Genomic DNA, 21,357 nt, shown 5'->3' with positions numbered 1-21,357 from the left:
TTACTCAATTTCAAAATTTATATTACCAAGCATGATCGCAAGCCTATGTTGAGCCACGTTTGCGTGAACCGTTCCAACATCCTCGTGAGCTGTGCCATCCAACTTTCTCGGGTACGAAAAAAACAATAGTAACCTATTATCCAGTGCAGCCAACCCTAGTATTTAATCCCATAGGCTCCGAAAATAATAACGTCTCTCTACCTTCCACGCGTTCATCACGCCACTCCACCTCGCTAGTCCACACAAACACCAGTCAACATCAAACAGAAAACCAAAGTCATCTAATCCGACCGTCCGCAGTCGAGAAGGTCACGCTGCTGGAAACGAACCATCCACGTGGACGGTGAGTAATCCACCAACCCCTGATCTTATCACCCGTGAACACGGTACGATAAATTGGTACGAGCGAGATATACGGATAAAATGAATATGCCCAGAACGTAAGGGATAAGTTCATCGCTAGAGTCATGGGGAGCCGCGCAAAACGAAATTTCTCCCGATTTTAATTCTCGCAACTCGTGAAACAATCGCGAGGGTTTCAAAATATCGTTGTCGTCCAGTCAATTGGGACACCTATATAAAGAGCCAGAGGCCTCCATTGTTGATGTGCTCAATAACCAGTACAAAGCTTCAACGGCTCTCTTTCTCTCTCTAAAATTCTCTCGATTTTCTCTCTCCAGATTACTACAATGGCGTTCAAGAAAACCCTAGCCCAGCGTCTGTTCAACATCTCCAAGGCGTCGACCCAAACCCTCAGAAACTGCCGGATTTCGTCGTCGGCGGTCCACACCCGACCTGCTCCCAAGCTCCGCGAGACGAGCATCGCGCCCGACCCGGGTGACAATGCCATGTTCCGGAGGTTCCTCCACAAGAGACCGTCGGCGGGGAATTTCCAGAAGCCAGCGATCTGGTCTTTGCCGATGGGGGAAAACCTAATGGAGAAGCTCAAAGTCATGGCCATTGGCCAGGATCGGATCCGATTGGACGGTTTGGCTCCGCCGGAGCCCAAGCCGGAGAGCTCGCCGGGGGCAAAATCGGGATTGACGACGGAGGAAACAAAGAAGCTGCTGAGGGTGGCCCAGCTGGAGACGGTGAAATCGAAGCTTCGAGAAGTCCGGAAAAGCTGGGTATCGTATTCGGAGTTTGTTCGGATCTGCAGAGAAAGTTGCGCGGATCCGGATATGGGTCTGGGGTTTGCGAAATCGCTGGACGAAAACGGCTCCGTCATCGTATTGGGAAATTCCGTTTGCTTGAAGCCTGAACAGGTAAAAAATTAATTTCTTAATTCTTTAAGTCCCAATTAAATTATCGTTTTTTTATTTTTTGGAATTTGAATTTAATTTTTGTTGTTGTTTATTTTTATAATTTTTTGGTGTTTCAGAAATTCAGATAATTGTTGTGGTGATCTTGGTTTGATGGCCGAGAGGGTGAATTAAATTTGCGAGCAGTGAATATTATTTAGTGTGATATGGGAAATTCCGAAAACTGATATAATTTTTATGATTTTATTTTGTTTTCTTCAACAGGCGAGACCTTTAAACGTGAAATGGGTGTCAGTCTTTCACCGTGGCAGATTTTGTTTTTCATCTTTGGGAGGAGACCCAGTGAATTAAAAATAATAATATTAAAATTAACAAAAAAATAAAAGAAGAAAATTGCATTTTTGTTGGGTGGCTTTTTTTTTTGGGGTGGGAGACGAGCGATATTCTATTATGATCTGCGGTATCTTTTGCGGCACGGTGTAGATGAAAAATAGGAAGAAATTATTTAAAAGGGGCATATATTATTAAAAAAAAGAAGGAGTTTCGATGAAACATTGTTGTTCATTTTTAACAAAAAAAATTACATTTTTATTTTTTTCTGATACTATTTATACCATGTTATTTTTCATTAAAAATAAAAATAAAATTTTTTTGTTAGTTTTCTTAAAAAAAATGGGGTATATTTTTCTCAAATTAGAAAATCAGAGGGTGTTTTAGTGTTTTACTGTTTTGGGTGGCATAAAGTTTGAAATGCTGGGTGTGGTTGTTTCTCTTTTTTGGGTGGTGGTAAAGCGTTTGCTGAGCTCAACAAACATTACGGGAATGTTTGAAATAGGAAACGTGCTTTTTTTAAGTGGGAATATTTGAAATAGGAAAAGTGCTTTTTTTAAGTGAAATGCTTTTCTTTAAGTAATGATAGCTTGCAGATTAACGTCTTGGATTTGCTTTTGTCTATGGATTTGTATTTGGTCCGCATACCTTAGTAACGATAGCTTGCAGATTTACTTCTCGGATTTGCTTTTCTGCATACCTAATTAGGCTTGGGGGTTATCCACTTTGCCCCCGTATATTTATATTTTTGCTTGCATCACTCTTCAACCTAAGGGATCTGACTTACAATATTCCGGAGCATGTGTGGCATATTTCATTATTTAAAGTCGTTAGATTTAATTCTGGTATATTAGAGAAGAATTCCATATATCCTAAAATAACTTCGAAATTTATTTATAAATTATTCCCCACAACCCATAATGTTTTTTTATTGTTTTTGAAAACTTATTTGAAAACATAGGTTTTTGTGTTAATTTTTTATTTATTTTGTAAAAGCTGTTCCTGTTTTTGGTGAGGATTAATTAGTGATAGGCTGAGCATGCTTTACCCAATTGTTTCAAACTGTTTGGTTACTGCAGGTAGCCAAAGCAATTCAAGAACTAATTCCCATTCCAGGAACACCACCCGACTCCGATGACCCCAGAATTAGGGAATTGGAAGGCATGGAGAGGCACAAGTTTGAGATAGACAGAAAGGCGAAGTCCCTTGTCCGAAAGGAGCTTTGGTGCGGTCTTGGCTGTTTGGTCGTCCAAACAGCCGGATTCATGAGGCTCACATTCTGGGAGCTCTCATGGGACATCATGGAACCCATTTGCTTCTACGTTACTTCAATGTATTTCATGGCTGGATACGCCTTCTTCCTCAGGACGTCAATAGAGCCCTCTTTCGAAGGGTTTTACCGTAGCCGGTTTCAGGCTAAGCAGAAGCGCCTCATGAAGCTTGAGAATTTCGATGTCGGAAGGTATGACGAGCTTCGTAAAGCATGTTATCCGGACTCGTCGGATTCATCAGAAATGACCGCGACAACTGCTTTTGATGGGGCGAAGAGGAAGCAATCTGGTTCAGTACATTAGTTAAAGAAAAAATATAAAAGTAATAGAACAAAAAAAAAAAACAACAATATAATTGATTGGAAAACTACGATTTTGTTTTAACACCCCTCCCTTCCCCGCAAATTTAACTTTAGAAATTTAGTCACCGGCTTTATGTAAACAATGATGTTGAGAGTGTTTAGGTATTTAGGGTGCGCTCGTTGCATCAGATTGTCTCCGACTGAACTAGCTGCAGGGACTAAGCTGGACTGACTTAAACTAGACTAAGTTGGACTAGCTTAAAGCGTTTGATGCAGTGTCGGACTAAGATGCAGGATTGCAATATTAAAATATTTTATATTTAATTAATACATATTAATTAATATTTTATTTTTACTTTATCTTTTTGCTTTTTTTTCTTCTAGAATCATCCGTCCAATCCCAGTAACCTTCCCCCTCTCCATCCCCCCTTCCCTTTTTCCCCATTTTTGTCCCTCCCACCCACCGGCCCTTTCTCTCCCTCCCACCGTCTCTCTCTAACATAAACAAGCGATGCAACCAAAGTGATGTCAGAGAGTCTCTCCATTTGCCTCACCAATGATGCAACTAAAATCCTCAATCTTCCTTACCTCCTTTTCCAACAAACCCATCTCATCCCCCACCCCAAAAATTCACTTAAAATCCCCAACATCTCTATCTCCACTGAGGGTGTGGTTGAACCTATATACGACTTGGTTCTTGAACTGGTCGTGATGAGGTGTTGGTAGTGGGCAGAGAACTGTGGATTCCCTTATTTTCTTCCTTCTTGTTTTCTCTACTGATTGCGCAAGAAGTGAATTTTTTTCCCCTTTTTTCCGTTCTTGGTTTTTGTAGAGATATGAAGGTCAGTCTTCAATGGAAAATCTTCTATGACTTCTGACTTCTGTTTTAGAGAGATGAAGGTGAGTTTTCTAGCAGACACGGTGACGAAAAGGCGCAAAGGAGGGTTCGCACGGCACTGCTTGCAGAAGAGGGAGATGGGACTAGCAATCCCGTAGTTTTTGGGGGGTCTCACTAAGACCTCTTAGTGAAGCCTTTAGTGTAGGCAGTCCAGTCCAGTGACAGTTAGTGAGGGCAAACAAACGCCCCCTTAGTTTTTTAACGGTTCATGATTTACAAATTACAACTACGAAATTGAAGCTGGAAAACTTTTATTTAATTTGTCTTCTATATTGGGTAGATTTAAAATAGGCAACTAAAAGAAAAGCACCACATATCTAAACTTTGGATATTGAAGCTGGAAAACTTTTATTTAATTTGTCTTTTATATTGGGTAGATTTAAAATGGGCAACTAAAAGAAAAGCACCACGTATCTAGACTTTGGATATTTTACCACCGAAAGAACTTCCACAAATAGACAAAGTGTTGGTTTTTTTTTTAAAAAAACAAATGATATTATTTATACGAATGAAGAAGGGGTAAGTTTAGCCTCAAAATAGATTAGGAATAATGTGGTTTAAATTCGCTTATAGCTAGAATTGTACTTAAGACCTATAAATCTCACTTATAAGTGAAGAGGAATATCACTACTATAATACTAAACGGTACAAATAGACAAAGTGTTAAACAAGCATTTTAATTTTTAATTCTAATTTCTTATGAACTTACGGTTTTGAATTTGATTTTACAATAGCTAAAAATCCAAAAGACAACAATTTAAGAGTGGTGCTATCCACGTACCTATTTTTAGGTCTTACACACCACTCTCAATTTCCGCTTTTCAAATTGAATAAATTAAAGATGATTAATAGACAAAGTTTAATAAAAATGTGTGAAAGGTAAAAATGAGTATGAATAATGCTATCCAAATTTAAACTCATGCATTACTAAAGAATTTTTTTTATTTTGTTTTTTTCATAAACAGTGAGTATTTTTTTTTTCTTTTCAAAAAGCACTATTAGGTGCTCCATGAAAAGTATTTTAAACTTTATTTAAGAGAAATACTAAAGAGGCTTTCTCAAAAGTAAGAATCTTCATGTATTCTTTGTTTTTGACATAATATTTTATTAGGTTGACATGAATTAACGTTAAACTTTATAGTAACAGATAATTCATGAATAATTTACTTTAAGAGAATCTCATTAGCATTTCTGTTTTATTTAATTTTTTTTTATCTATATCATAATCATGGGCGAAAGTTTATGAAGTTGGAAATTAAAAGCACTTTATCCATGAGCTTACATTAAGCCTACCTAAATGCTATTAGCCTGTCATTAGTTGTTTCCAACTTTTACCATAATATATGAGGCTTAATGTTTTGCTACAATCATTTTAAGCTTTTTTTTACGTGTGGAAATTTTGAAAACCCACTGTTTGGGCCTAGAATACTAGTTTGGGCCGAGCCTGGGCCCGGAATACTGGTTCGGGCCGAGTTTAGAATTGTTCTCAGCCCGGAAGCCTTGCTCATGGGTCGTTGTGGGCTATCCAATTCATGGGCCACATAGCCAAGGCTGGCCGAGTCCTATCAGGAAGTGGAGTCCTCCAGTCAGACGGATGGGGTAGTTGAGTCCTGATACAATAAGGAGTCTCGACATAATGAAGATGTTGAAACTTGGAAATGAATATGGCCTGATAGGGGTTGAGTTCAAAGTCCTGATGGAAGTAGGACTAGTCGACAAAAGATTGGATTGGGGTAAGGAGTCCTAATCCGAATAAAGTGTTAGATTGATCGAAAGAAGGTTTGATGCTATAAATAGAGGGGGGAGTGCACCATTCAACTCTCTTCAATTCAACACACAAATTGCCCTGCGCAAACCTCTCAAACATCTTGAGATTATTTTTTTTTTTCCCGCTAACACACCTTCAGTTTGGATAAATAGTACTATAAAGGCAACCGATGACATCTTCAGTTTGGATAAATAGCACTGTTGCCGTAGAATCAGCCGTTCTCGGAGCACCTTCAGTTTGGATAAACAACACTACGTCGAGACCAATTGGTTATCTATCCAAGTCTTGGTCGAGAATGATTTTCGAATCCTTATTGGCAGAGGTCATCTCATTAGCCATCTCGACGAAGTGAGGTGTTACAGGTTACTACATTCGGCACATTGAAAGCTGAATCTGATATTGAACTTCGCAGAGCTAGCAGCCTTGTCTTCAGGCTCTAGAACCCGAAGGCCGAGCCGTGTTCCTTCCTTGGCCGCAGTCGCAAGATCAAGAAGTCAGCAGCGCTCAATGCAACATCAACACATTTTACTCCTTGGCCGAGCTCGGCTGACAAGTTGGCACGCCCCGCACACAACCGAAGGATGTAGTTAGCTTATTAATTACTCGGCCTGCGTGCCACGTAGGCTTAGTAATTTTTAAGGTCAACACCCACATATCACGTTGGTGTGAAAAACAAAAATCGAAATCCCGCACCAAAATCATCTCAAATTTCCTCCTTGACAATCTTAGTGCCTAAATTCCCTATCATCAGTAAAGTTCACAATTTAATTCAAGAAGCTCATTCGTAGTTTAGATGGCCATCCGTGTGCTCGAGATTTTCAGTTCGAATATTATAGCTAATAGACTTGTACAAAATAAAGATCAACTGTAGACGACTATCTGTTGTTTCCAAGTTACTGGTCTCTTTTTGGTCACGGGGAAAGTTAAAGTGGTCACTGGGAGGGGTCATTCAAATGTATCGGCTTCAAGTGCTTTTAAGGGTAAAGAAAATAGAATCAAACAAAGTCTTCACTTGGCAACAGTTGCAGGCTTGCAGCTCACATAAAGATTTTTCATTGACACCCTATTCAACGATAAATTCTTTTTTTCATTGACACTCAATTTGAAATGTTCATCTGAACACTTGAATCGTGTTGTATTAGTTGATTCTTGAAAAATAATAAAGTCATAAAGTGATGGTGATGTAGTAATTGTGAACCAATTTAAACCTGAAGTAACTAATTTTAGAGTGAGCAAGTGAGTGTGGTTGAACACTTGTCACACAAGTGATGTCAAAGTATAAGTAAATTGCAGTTAAAAATAAAGTTAGAACGTTTATATTGAAAGGAGGGATCCTCCTACATGTCAGCTTTTGTCAGTAATACTCATTGACAACATGAGCTCTACCACTAAATTTCCGGAGGGGTGAAAAACATGAGTGAATGAGTTTGAAAATAAAATTTTGTATAACTTTTTTGAAAAGTGTACCCCTCGCTTAAAACAAGTATATAGGTTTTCAAAAATATTGTAGAAGTTGATGATTTGATTATTACTTAAGCACTGATAAACGTGCTCATTCTTATTGACGACATATCATTTAGTTTACAAATTTTGATTCCCTAACATTATCCACATTGTAATACTATCATGTAATAGGGTACCCTGCAGCACCGCATTCCTACCAATCTAGCCGCAAAAAAATTGTTTCTACTCGAGGAGAAGGTCTTGAGTGCGGCATCCTTAGGTGGTGGGTCACAAAGGAAGTTTGAGGGGCCGGGTTCATTTTATGTCTAGAGGTGGGTCTCAAAACAATGTGTAATGGGTTATAGACGAGGTTTTGTGTGACACGGATACGTAATTCAGATGCTAGATCTTAAAATTAATGTATAATTATCAATTCATGTTATATTACATGCTCGAACAAATTCTAACGAGTGATCTAAATGAGATTTTCATCATTTAATAAAAATCGGTCACACGTATGAACTATTGAACTTAACAAAGTCAATCACTTTATGCTACAACATTACTTTTCGTCCAACACAATTCGGCAACCAATTGCAGCCGTAGAAGTTGGGGGTTTAGGGTCAATACATCACCGTCTGAAAATATCATATGAACCTTCCTGGTGAGTGGGGAATTGCTTAGGCCAGGGGAGGATTTAGCTGGACAGGCCATGTCTTCATTCAGTTCATGATCCACCGTTCGGCTTTGTTCGGATCTCTTTCCACCTAATCCACTTAGTTCGGAATTCGGACCATTGAAATTTGATCTCATGGCTATAGTTATTATCACTTTTAAAGGGATCCCCTGTTTGTAGTCGTTTGATCAAATTTCAACAGCCTGGATCCTGGATTAGGTGGATTAGGTGGAAAGGGATCTGAAGATGATTCATTTCCTTCTTATACAGGATAGAACATGTCCATTGGGACCACATAAACGAATGCAACGACTGTCTAACCATTTTGGTTTCAAGTTGGAGATAGACTTGTATATGACTGATTTATCATACCGTATTGGTGTAACAATATAATATTATGTGTAAGTTTTTTATAATGTGTTATGGTATTACTAGATTAGAACGCAACGTTAGATAAAACTATTTGATGTAAGTTGCAAAGCAACCTAACTTCCAAAATCGAAGGCGGACAAGCGCTAGGTCTTTTCAAATTCACTCCGGCTAAGCCTGATGTCAAGTCAAAGTTCATGGCCGGGTCTTATTCTTGAGGGAGAAAACTAATTAGTTATCCCACGTAACATTTTCATATAATCAATGCGAGAGAGATCAAATTTTTTAAACTAAACTTGCAATCCAAATTATGTGATTGGAGATGATTGAATTATTAATTAAGTGTTGATTGAGGTGACACATCATTTGGTTCGTAGTTATGGTTTAAACATTTGATCGTCTTAACATTACTCTTTTCATGTGTACCTGTTTTCACAGATAACGAACATAAATATGTGCAACCTACGTATCCGTTTGGTTGGAGGATTAGAGGCTAGAAAATAGATACGTGACAACACAATCCTCTATTGTTGAGAGATTTTTTAAATAATCTTATTTGAGAAACCACATTTTGCTAACAAGAGATGCATACAATCATGCGATTATTTCTTATTTCAGAACTAGAGATCTGTGGACTTGCGTGTGGAAGAGCGAGAGCACCAAGAAACCTCCAAGAAGCTGGGGCAGTCAAACGATTATGCTTACTGCCCGTATGGTAGGTGACAAAATTTTGGACTGAGTCAATTGTTAATGTGTAGCCGTGTAACGTGGATCCAGACCCATATTGGTCCTATCCCATTATTGGTACTGTAGCAATTTAGATATGGTGCCTGCCATCTACTTAATTTTCTTGCTTGCCATATGTACTTATTCTTTCAAAATTATACAACTCTTCTGTTTGGATTTGAAGATGGCTGGGATATGGATTATTTAAGCGTTGATAGATATGTTCATTTTTATTTATGACATATTATTTAGATTGCAATTTTAATCTTTAAATTTAATCTCCTTAACATTACTTAGTAAATAATAAAATCATAATTATCCTCACAAATGAGATACCCCAAACACCACGATGCTCTTGAGAAATAGTCCAATCCACAGTCGTCGTGACATAGGGATGGCATGTGGGTGTAAGTTGGGTCTTCCTTTTCAAATTTTTACTCCTAGTTTATGACCGATGATGTTCTCTGGAAACATGGTTTTCTTCTTTACTAATAAAAAGTCTTTTTTTTTTTTTTTTTTTACGTATTACAGGCAGATTCATATGTAAATATTTTCTTAAACACAAATTATAAGCTTTAACACACTTTTCAAATTGTGTATTTTTAAGCTTGTTTTTATATAGAAAAATACTTGTGTCCAGAGCATAAGTGCCCCTACTTGTCCACTCCACTTGTGATTAGCATATTATCATTGTACAAGCCTTATGATCAAAACCGCTCATTTTCTTTATCATGTTTTAAGTATGATATTTATAAAAGAAAAAAAAAATTTCAATTTTGACCTCATTTAGTCATTTATATGCATATAAATTAATAGATGGTTTATCATGAGGTTGCAAAATCGATTTATTTAAAGCTTATGGATGACTAAACGAGCTTCAAATTGAATATTTTTTAAGAGATGATCTTTTGATGACTATAAATAAGATAAATAATTTTGATTATGAAATTTGTACATCAAACTACGTTAGTTACAAATCGGTGTACAAGTAGGTAAACCTATACATGATTAGTAACCCTTTGTTTCTTTCTTCTTTTTCTTCACATTCTACACGTTAAATTTATATTCAAACAAGAGGCACAAGTGTGGAATTGTTTTTGTGACGGTGCTATGATAATGATATGCAATTGTATATGCCAACCAAGGTTTCGTAGTAATGCAGCTTACGTTTCAGTGTCACTTGTATTTTAGTCAATTTCGTACCAATTAGTTGACAACTAGAAATTTATGTCCGTTGATGTGAGATTGAAAATTGTATAAAAAATTATGTTTGAATAATATAAAAGATTGGGTTGCAAAAGGTTAATGCTATATGCAAAAGATAGAGTACATAGCAATCTACTTGACAATGTTAATTAGATTGTTATACAGAAGATGTTATTGCTTCCTCTTACATATATGTTGAGTGCAAAACGATATAACAATGACGATAAAAACATTATTATCTCTCCCATGGACCAGAACTGAGAGGTCCAAAACTTGAAAACCCCCATTCAAAGAGACAATGTAGTCTAATTTCTTTTCAATCACAATCTCAACAGAGATAAAACAACGATTAAAGAACAGGCTCAGAAATACAACAAAATTCAATTACATTAATCTAAGGACTGAATTGCAAACTGTAGCATTGCCATGTAATGGGTAGAAAAATTCGCACTCAGTTCATCCAATTCAATTGCGATCAGCTCCACACCAAGCCTTTTGAACAACGGTTTCACCACAGTTGAGTACCTTCAAACCCAATTTTCAAAACAAATAATTCTATTTACGAAAAATTTGAACTCATTTCTGCCACACAAAAATCCAGCACTACTCCTAGTTGAAACAAAACAACCTGCAAAGCCTTATACTTGATCATATTTCACCAAAAACTTCTCCACAAATGTAAATTTTCCCCCAAGACAAACAGAAACCAGAATCATTCTATGAAATTAAAGTAAGCCATCTAGATGTGTGCACTCACACAAGCATACATCGTTCATTAAATTAAACCCAAATTATCTTCTAAACTCATATTACGATATAAATAATGTAACATCTCTATTCATGTTTGGTTGATTAAAACTCGCATCTTTACCCTAAATCTTCGTCGAGAAAACAAAGTAACTGAAATTATCTTTGTAACTTGCAAATCACAATTCTAAAAATTTAATGGAGCCATAAAATGAAATTACAATTTAATAATTACCAGATTTTTCAAAAGTAACAGCCTCTTCTCATCCCTTTGTTTTTCCTTTTGTATTGATGAAATTGGCTTTGGAAGAGCCTCATCCTCGTTATCCTTTTGTTTCGAATGGAGTGCATCCTCGTTATCATTTTGTGAAGCGTACAATTTTAAAACCGCTCACCTTAAATACAGAGGCCTTCGCAGGCTGCAAAGAAACGTCAGAAACCCAAAAAACTGGATCTCCTGAAACCAAAAGCAAAACCAAATTAGCCACCATCACCCAGAATTCGAAGCCACAAACAAAATCCCCAAAATCAAAACCAAAAAATTTAAACAAAAAACCCATTTATAAATCCAAATTTACACTCCCAAGTGCAAGACTCTAAGCTTCAATTGTACTTTCTCAACTTCAGCTATTTCAGCTACATAACATAAAAAATAATAATAATAATAATTAACTATAATTAACTAATCTGATTTAAGATTAATAAAAAAGCTTGGAAATTTCAGCTTTAAAATCACATCTCAAACTGCAAGTCGAATCAAAATTAATTTAACTATAATTTACCTTTAGTTTTTCATTTTTTTATTGAGGAGATAAGTTGATGGAGTTAACACTGCTAAGTGTTATTTAAATCAATAATCACGTATGAACAAATAAGATAGAATACCGAGAGGCCATGTATGCTTTTGAGTACAGTAGATTTGATCTCTGCACTTGTAATTGCTGTGTCTAATGTCTTTTTTTACCATGTTCACGTTTGGCAGTTGAGAGGGATTTAGAGGGATTGTGCCGGCCCAGATCTATGCCACTAAAACAGACACGAAACCTTTAAGCTTCTTGTTATTCATCCGTCTATGCTTTCTCCTCTTGCAATGCAAGAAGTAGGGTTTAACAAACTTTCTAATTTAAAGAAAGGAAAACTAATGAAAATGGTTTAAAAACTTTAAGTTTTAACGATCAGGACAAAATAAAAGGTAAAGTGAATAGTACCATAATTGATTTTTTAGTATAAAAATGTGGTTTTTCGTTAAAGTAAATAGTGCCGGAAGCTTTTCGTTAAAGTTCTTATTTAAAGAAAGATAAATGATTGGAACTTGTTCATGACAAAAATAATAATTTATGTAGTCTTGACCTTAGTTTTCTCTGTTGTAAGAGATTTCAAACTCGACTCACATCTTGGCACATTGATAAAAATTAGCAAAATAGAAAATTATGGCTTCAATTTTTCGATTAAACATAAGATTTCTTTTTTCTTCAAGTTTTTATGGAAAGCACTTCCATTTGTATTCTAAAATTGCTTTACTATATACATTTGAAGTTTTTGTTAAAGATCCAAGCACTTATTAGAAAAGCACTTGGATTTTGCTGAGGTATTTCCTAATTATGAAGTACTTCTCTAGAAATTACTTCTACAGCTTAGAAGCGTTTTCAAAACTTTCTGTCAAATGTTGTTATAAGCATTTTTTAATAGTAAAAAAGAACTCCAACCATTTCAAATGCAATCCAAATAAATTTAAAAGATGAAATTGAATCTCCATAATAGGTAAGCTTTTTTTTTTTTTTCATACAACGATATTGGGAGCAAGGGGTTGGGCTAAGCAACACAATGGCTCACCAATTTTTTTTTTTTTTAATAAACTCATTATTTATGAAAGTCAAACTCTAAACTCTATTTACTGAATAACTAAAATACTACTAAAACGTAATAAAATTGCCTAAAATGAAATAAAAGTTGATACATAATCAAGTGGGGTTCGTTACATGGTTCATTGCTCATTTAGACCCAACTTATTATTTTGGGTTGGTTTTTTCTTTTTCTTTTTCCCTAGCTTACAAACTACAGCTCGAAAATTCCGATATGAACTTTCTCATCCAACCAATTTCCTTTTCGACTTCTAATTTTACGCCAAATTTTCCTCAGTTATGAAAAAGCATGCATCGATATTTTCATGAAATTCCATACGCTTGGTAACCTCAGCATCTTAAACAAATAAAAATGTAATATGTATTTTTTTTTTCCTTTCTGTTTATGTGCCATCTCTCCCATCTGAACCTCTGATCGATGCATGTTTATCAACATGGGAATGTTCACAACGTAATTGCTCGCATTCATGAAGGACTCAAAAACTTGTGGTCCAAATCACTTCCTCCTCAAGCCCAAACTCTATTTTTAAAGTGTCCTTGCACCAAATTGATTTGGAATTTGATACATTACGCATTTCCATAACCAATTAAATCTCCTATCTTTGAGATTAGAGCCAGTACAAAACGAAACTAAGTTATCTGCACAAATCTGTGTTTTACTCAAACCTTTGGTAACGTAGTAATTAGCATTACGGTTCAATGGTTTTCGTCTTCACTTATAAGAGGTCTTAAGTTTAATTCACCTTAATAACGAGTTTAATACTGAATTGTTATTGTTTATTCATTGTGTGGTTTAAGTCGGATTTCTCCCACTCATATAGCAGTAGACCGTTGTATAGAAAAACACTAATGGCTTAGGGGTTGGTTTTTTTTGGAAACTATAAGGGGTTGTTTGATATCCTTCTTGGATCCAATTTTTTGTTTTTAAATTAATGAGTACTAAATAATTTAACTACAGTCATCATTTTTGAAACCAATAAATTGTTTTCAAATTGACTACCAAACAACCCCTTAATAATTGTCTAACAACCCTTATGAAAGGATCCCCAGACCAGGGCCTTTTACACATTCTCGACCATTTCTTCCACCAATATTTCTCCCACAAAATAGTTATCAAGCTGACCCTAAAAGTTGTTGTTTTTTTTTTTTTGTAGTACATTGATATTTTTACATTAAGGAAAGAATGAGTTCGACTAAGTCACACAATGGACAACCTAAGTTGGTATCGATTCGTCATCTACGAGATTCAAACCTAAGACCTCTCACTTCGAAATGAAGAGGAATACCACCAGACCATAGTACTGAATGACAACCCTAAAAGTTGTCTATAACTAAGTAATCAACTATATCCAAATTCAAATATAATGAGGTACAAATTCCTTGCCAAACTAAAAGACCTAATTTAGGGTATAAAACTTGCAAGATTGCATTAACCCTCAACGCACGCTATTAAAGGTAAACGTTATAATATCTAATGCATTGCTATATGCATTATTATTATTATTTGTAACCGCTGAGTCCCAGATTCTTCTTTAATACTTCATTCTTCCGAAGCATATTATTGACCAGAAAAATAAAATTTCCGTCATTGTAAATGTATTAATTTGTGGACCATGTACAAATTCCAAAAACCTACCCTCCCATCAAAAATTTAATTTCCGCCCCCTAAAATTGCATCTTACACCATCAAAGCTCCTTGTCCTTAACTCCAACGGACTTGGCAGCCGCATCGCCACCGCCAGCTCCGCTGCTGACACCTCTTCCCTTCCCCTTCTTATTGAAAAACCCCAGATGAATTCTGATGTAAAAATTCAAAAATGCCAACAGAATCACACCGTTGAGGACCGAATTGAACACCCACGCGCCAATCCCGTTGCACCCGCCTTTCATGAAATGCAGCATCAGGACGCCGACGTGGCACGCCACGTTGCAACCCAGCAGCGCAATCTGGCAGTTCACCACCACCGGAAAACACGCGCCCGGCAGCCCCACTGCGGTCCAGAACCGGTACCCATAAACGACGGAGTAGACGAGCGTTGTGCAGAGGATGGCGAGGACCTGAATCGACTGCGAGAACTCAAGCCAGAGGAACGAGATGACGGTGAGGATCGAGTGGTTGAAGAGCTGGAAAGGGACGAGCTTCCGGCGGCGGAGGATGGTGAAGAATGTGCGGAGCATGTGGGGGAATCTGGACAGGTAGTACACGTAGGACCAGAAAAATACCCGACCCGACGGCCGGGTCCCGAGCGGGAAGCAGAGGAGCCACTGGAATGGGGTTTTGGACCGCCGCCAGAACCACCGTGTCTCGTGAATTTCGGCGGCGGAGGAGAGGGTGATGCCGGCGAAGATTGTGAACGATATTAGGGCCATCGCGAGGCTGTGGATTGCGGGTATAGGTCCGAGCGGGACTGGTCGACCCGACCGGTTAACGGCGAGGAGGAAGAGGTGGAGGAGGATGGAGAGGGTTATGTAGACGGCGATGGCGGTGAAGAGGAAGGACCACGTGGAGCCCCAGGAGTGGGTGTGGGACCAGCGGAACCCGACGATGGAGGGGTGCTCCGAGAGCCAGAATGTGAGGGCCTGGATGGCGGGTTGACCCAACATTTTGGTTTTGCCGGGTTGGGGGCGGATCAGACGGTGGAGGTGACGTGTCTCGTCGTTTTAGGGGGCAGAGTAAACGACGGGAGACGGCCCTTCACGCGGTGGCCGGGGGGTCTGGTGGCTCTGGCTCACATCGAGTCATTCAATCACCATTTTTTTCCAACTTTTTTTTTCGTTTTGGGAATTTGAAGGACGTTTTAGTTTTAGAGAGAGGAGAGAGAGAGGCAGTGCTGGGATTAAATTGAGGGATGGAAAATTGGAAAATTGGAAAATTGGAAGTGAATCAAATGACTGGTGGGCATGAAGCCAAGAAATACTGTTGGAAGAACTGCAGTTTTGGAGGACACGTGGAGAGGTTTGATAGTTGATGCGTGTGTAATACTTGGTGGGGCCAGTTTTGTCACGTGTTGGGATGAGTAAAATAAAGGTTTGTTTTGGTAGTTTCAGGGGGAAGTAGGTTTGTTTGTTAAAGTTTTGGGGATTTTGGGAGGAAGTGTGTGGGTTTTTTGCTAGTGTATTTATGACAGTAATTAGGAGGTGATTAATTTGACTGATGCTCTCAAATTAAGTAGTTGTAGTTAGGACTGTTAATCTTGTTAGGTCAACCATGGGCAACAAAAATAATCCATCGATTCTTCCCTTCTCTTTGTTATATCTAACATAGCCACATAGTATTACAGTTTAGTGATATTTTTTTTTTAAGAAAACTAATAAACATGGCTTGAAAACTTTGAGTTTTAATGATAAGGACAAAATAAAGGGTAAAGTGAATAGTACCAGGATTGACTTTTTAGTGTAAAGATGTGGTTTTTCGTTAAAGTGAACAGTACCATGAGTTTTTCGTTAAAACTCTCTTCTTTTTTACTAGTAAGTGATAAGTCTTAGATTCTATTTTTACCAAAAGCAAATTTGAACTACATTATTGCTAACTCATTATGAGTCTTAGGGCCAATTTGGGATTGCTACGCTTTTGATAAACTGTATTTTAAAAAGTGAAGTGGTTTTTTTTTTTTTTTTTTTTTTTTTTTTTTTTTTTTTTTTAATGCAATGCCAAATTAGGCCTTAGTCCACGCCCTCACCCTCCTTAGTGTAGTTAATATCGTTTGCTCAAAAAAATTAAACGTTAAGTCTTAGAGTCTTAGGTTCGATTCTCACCAAAGATGAATTTGAATCACATTATTGCTTGCTTATTGTGAGGCTTAACCCACTTCCTCACCTCTTTAATATAGATAGTATCATTTGTTCAAAAGAAAAAAAAAAAAGTTTCCATGCTCTTTAATTCATTTTCCTATAAATAGTGTTGGAAAATGTATGCATGGAACCTCAAATGTGCCTATACATGCACATATTTGTCAGCCACTTATTACGTCACATGTGTACCAAAACCTTTATTATTCTTTTAAAATATGAGGATGACTGATGGCAAGCCACATCCATTTCGACCTCGCAGAGACATTTCAGTCTTCTCTGGCCACAAATCTGACTTCGACACCAGCAGCGAATTTCGAACTCAAGACCTTTAGTTTTTAATTTTAAGAATGTCTCATAATCTAGCCTTTAACACTAGACCACCAGCTTATGATTTGTGTAATAAAACATTTATTAATTTTACTAGTTATGGGAAGCACGTATAGGCACATACAGTAGGCCAAATATGTCGAAATATCGGCCTAAAGTTGGAGCGTTCAACTTAAATTAGGATGGATCATCGTCCTCCAATATCTTTAAGAAATCTTCTCTCAATAACAACGTATAGATTTTTCCTCACCATAAATGCATTAAACGTCTAATCTTCAAAATATTGTGCTTAGTGCACTAATTAGTCGCACACGTTAAGCGATTTTCGACATTTAATAAATGGGATGTACTATTTACATATCTATTTTTACTTTTCACACATTTTTTATTAGTTTTTATCTTTTAATTTTTTTCAATTTATCCGATCTGAAGGCCAAAATTTTTTAAAAAAATATGAAAAGTACAAAGAGATGCGTGAATATCACACTCCTTAATACATTTGTGGGCGGCTCACCGTAACACTATCATCGTACCAACTTGTCAACTAGGCACTCAAATCATTCCAGATTTCAGTTGTCATGTTTAATGGATTTTGTGGCTACAAATAATGATGCGTGGCATCTGTTTTTTCAGGAGGATCCTGAGAATTCTCTAATCACATTGGTTCATCGTATATCGTATGATCATAATTATTGTAAATTTTTTTTCTTTAAAATTGAATATAAACAATATCTAATAAAAACAGACCTCACAATATATGATGAACGAATATGATTGAAATATCCGATGAATATCCCCTCTCTCTGTTTTTTCAGTTTATTGAAAATTTGGCAGGTGGGGGTCTCTATCAATATAATTGAGAAGTTGGAAACAAGAACATCTCTTCGCTGAAGATACCCTAAAGGAGAGCAGTAGATATACTTTAAACTAATATCATTTGCTTAATATTGAAGAGTAATGTTAGGTAAACTAATTTTTTATATCAAATTTGTAAATTATGTGATGTGTCACTAATATATAATAAATACATTAATTAAAACTCAAGTAATAACTCAATTATCAACAACTACGTCATATGTAATTTACAAAATTTAATCTAAATATAATTGATCTCCCTAACATTATCCAATGTCGAAACCAACTTTCCTTTAAGTTAATTTCAATCAAATTGTCACCCAAAAGTTTGAAGGTGACGAATGTAATTGGGTCCTCTAGTCTCTTGTAGTAAGTTACTGTAAGGCTCATATAATTAAGTTTATTAACTTGAACTGCTCTACTCGTGCATGGTATTCTGGGGGATGCCAGAACTCAGAACTGGACCAAGTTTCAACATGCGTGTTTAGACAACAGAAGGTTTTTATCACAACTAGTATTTGAAATTTGTCTAACTCGCCATTTTAATTTTTGAAATTAGCAAGGAATTTGATGAAATTGGACTGTAAGGACTAAATTGATGTTTTAGATCAATTTCAAAGACAAAATTAAACAATCTTAATTTCAGAACTAAAATAATAAGTTACGTCAATTAGAAAGTTTAATTGTAATAAAAACCCTTAAATAAATATTTACTGAACAAACTTGAGATCGAGATGTGAAAGTTTGGGCAAACCTAAACTCTATAAAAAGAAATGCTAATGAGACTCTCTAAAATGGAACTATTTATCGATTCATGTCACCTCACTCTTTAATGTTAATTAATGCATCAAAATTATAAAAACTTTGTACAAAAAATATAAGATGATAAAAAATTCATAAAAAATCTCACTTCTAAAAAAATCTCTATCACATTTTTCCTCGATAAAACATTATTTTTGGTGTAAAGAGATGGCTAGATTCTTTGATCGTGATCGTTCATCGTATATTGTGTGGTCAGTTTTCGTTAAGTATTATTTATATTTAATTTTAAAAATTAAATTTTAAAATGATTTCTGATTGCAAAATGTATGATAAACAATCACAATCATAATATATTCTTAATAAAAGGATCCGACGGGATCTTTTTCCGTAAAGAGATCACTCAGTTTGAGTCGATCAAAAAAGGCCTACCATGTTAATACTAAAAAATTTGTCTAATGGGATGCATATAGACCAGCCATAAACTTCAGTGCCACTCTGAAAACTGGTGGCAGAGCAGTGAGCACAGTGGTAAGGTTCATCAAATGCTCACGGCCATAAAGAAGTGTTTTTCTTTTTTGGGATAAATATTTCAGCGAAGGATTCTCTTCATTTCTATTTCTATTTTGGGTTAATTTCAGTTTACTATTCTAAATTTTTTTGATTTTCAACATTTAATACATGAAATTTTTTTCATCCCATAGTGGTACATAAAGTCATAATTTTGGGACACATTCATACATCTATTAAGTTTGCTGTTAAATCAGCTGTTAACTGGTGACGTGGCGCTCACGTGGGCGGTGACTAGGTGTTACGTGTCAAATGCGCCCACATAAATATTAAAAAAATTAAAATAAAATAAAAAAGTTTATGGCCTGTTCCTTACCTCAACCCCCAACCCCCTCCATCCCTTTTCTCCTCTGCACGCCGGAATGGGAAATCAGCTCTGTTGCGAAAAAGGTGCATATAATCACAATGTTCCTTGTCGTCGCGTTCGAATCCTACGGCGGAAGCGGGAGGCTTATCTAAATGGGACACGTCGTCTCCAGCAGCTCCGTCATCCTTGTAAAATTTGACCTGTCAGTCTCCGATTTGTTGACTCGGAGAAACATAGCGGTTTCGGATCCCGGTGACCAGTACCTGTATAACAATCTCTCGAGTTGGAGCACGCAATAACCTTTGTTGTAGTATTTAAACATGAATTTGAGGCAATTGTTTTTCGCCAGGCATCTTAATTCGCAGACGTTGAAATTGACAGCGAGCCAATTAGTCTGGTTGGACATGTCTGTGCAATTCATGTAATCAAGCTGCTCAAATCTGGTGTTCCCTAAATTCGTGAGCTTAATTTTTCTTTCACACCCTCCATCTTTGATTTCGCCGGCGGATTCTCTAAATCCCAGCGCGCACACACAATAAAAGGAGCTCGAACCGTCGCTGAAGCAGATGGCGTTCGGCCTGCACGTGCCGTGGACTTTGCAGAATTTGTACTTGGCTTGCCAGACTATATTCCATTGCCGTAGACTAAGATCGAAACTGTAAATTCTAAAATTCCCATTATCATTGATCGTCAGTCTTCGAAATCAGCCTAAATCAGAGGCGATAAATAACTCGCCGTTTGCCTGCTGCACTTTGCCTTCGGAGTCCAGAGACTAGAAAGCGTTGCTGAGCCTCTGATAGACGTAAGTGTCGTTGAAGACTAAATTACTCACTTTGACAATGCTGAACTTGTCGTTGTTGGAGATGAGGGTGAAATTAGCTTCGGTCATGCTCTGGTTCGGCAACACGATGTCAGTGAGGAAGGCAAAGCTCTCCTATTTGCCGTAAATTAAGTTTCCGTCGTTGAGGATAAGGAGTCTGGTGGTGTTTGGGTTCGAAGAAAAAAGTCCTAGGGTTGAGGTAAGGGACAAGCCAAAAACATTTTTTTTAAAATTTTTAATTTTTTTTAATATTTATGTGGGCCCCTATGACACGTGGCACCTAGTCACTATCCACATGAACGCTACCTCATTAGTTAACGGTTAATTTAACAACAAACTTAACAGATGTATGAAAGTGTCCCCAAATTATGACTTTATGTACCACTTTGGGATGAAAAAAACTCCATGTATTAAATGTTGAAAACCAAGAATCTTCAAGGTAGTAAATTGAGATTAACCCTATTTTTATTCTCTTCCCCCATCTTCTTACAAATTGTTTTTTGTCTTCTTTTAGTTATTACAAAATTAACACAAAACGTTGACGTGACTTAATTGTAACAGTTCAAATAGGAAGGGAGGAAAGAATAGCGAGACTACAAAGGGAGATAATCCTACTCCAAATATTCCAGCCACCAAGTTCGATTCGTATAACGATGTTAAGCACTATCTGAATTTAGTTAACCAAAAGTAGGGAAATGCTTTTACACATCCGATTTGTTTTTTCTGTTCGATCTAACTGTCAGACATAAACTATGTAATGGAAAAAACGAGTGTATTGGAAATAATTCTCTTAATAAGTAACTCTAAGAAGTATGCGTAGTAATGTTATACCGCAATGGGGTTGTTTTTACCGTAAATTGAGGAGAAATTCTTACGTACAGATGTCCCATGAAGACATCATCTAAGTTAAAATGTTTATAAACCTACTTCATTAGAAAATGCTCAACGGTCTTTGCATGTTGACGTTCAAAACTGGCACATTCAATTGGACCTAATGTAGTGTGGGCCGTTTGTTGATCCTTGAGAAAGCTAAGACTAAAGCAAAAAATGGGCTGGGCTTCCCTGTC

General features: G+C 36.8%; 1 protein-coding gene, 1 long non-coding RNA gene and 1 pseudogene across 3 annotated transcripts; 1 reads left to right on the top strand and 2 right to left on the bottom strand.

The window, feature by feature from the left end:
• Positions 1-594: 594 nt before the first annotated feature.
• Positions 595-3,525, top strand: LOC137748357 (calcium uniporter protein 3, mitochondrial). The gene is made up of 2 exons (XM_068488502.2): positions 595-1,265; positions 2,672-3,525. The coding sequence occupies exons 1-2, from the start codon at positions 690-692 to the stop codon at positions 3,164-3,166; spliced, it is 1,071 nt and encodes a 356-aa protein (XP_068344603.2). The 5' UTR covers positions 595-689; the 3' UTR covers positions 3,167-3,525.
• Positions 3,526-10,463: 6,938 nt separating this feature from the next.
• LOC137708443 (uncharacterized) lies at positions 10,464-11,631 on the bottom strand. Its single transcript, XR_015952183.1, has 2 exons — positions 11,234-11,631; positions 10,464-10,776 (listed from the first exon to the last, which is right to left on the bottom strand). It is a non-coding gene; the product is annotated as an uncharacterized LOC137708443 (long non-coding RNA).
• A 2,787-nt stretch (positions 11,632-14,418) lies between these two features.
• LOC137748874 (fatty acid elongase 3-like pseudogene) lies at positions 14,419-15,756 on the bottom strand (annotated as a pseudogene). The gene has a single exon (XR_015956841.1). The product of XR_015956841.1 is annotated as a fatty acid elongase 3-like pseudogene (transcript).
• Between the last annotated feature and the right edge of the window lie 5,601 nt (positions 15,757-21,357).

Source organism: Pyrus communis, chromosome 2, assembly GCF_041283825.1.
Source record: "Pyrus communis isolate YQ-2024b chromosome 2, ASM4128382v1, whole genome shotgun sequence".
Classification (NCBI taxonomy): domain Eukaryota; kingdom Viridiplantae; phylum Streptophyta; class Magnoliopsida; order Rosales; family Rosaceae; genus Pyrus; species Pyrus communis.
This window is presented reverse-complemented; position numbering and strand designations above follow the sequence as displayed.

What these genes read in the sequence shown, in the direction of transcription:
- LOC137748357 (XM_068488502.2), top strand. Translation starts at nt 690, where the DNA reads ATGGCGTTCAAGAAAACCCTAGCCCAGCGTCTGTTCAACATCTCCAAG. An exon ending in TTTGCTTGAAGCCTGAACAG is followed by an intron (nt 1,266 to 2,671) that starts GTAAAAAATTAA and finishes TGGTTACTGCAG; the next exon opens with GTAGCCAAAGCAATTCAAGA.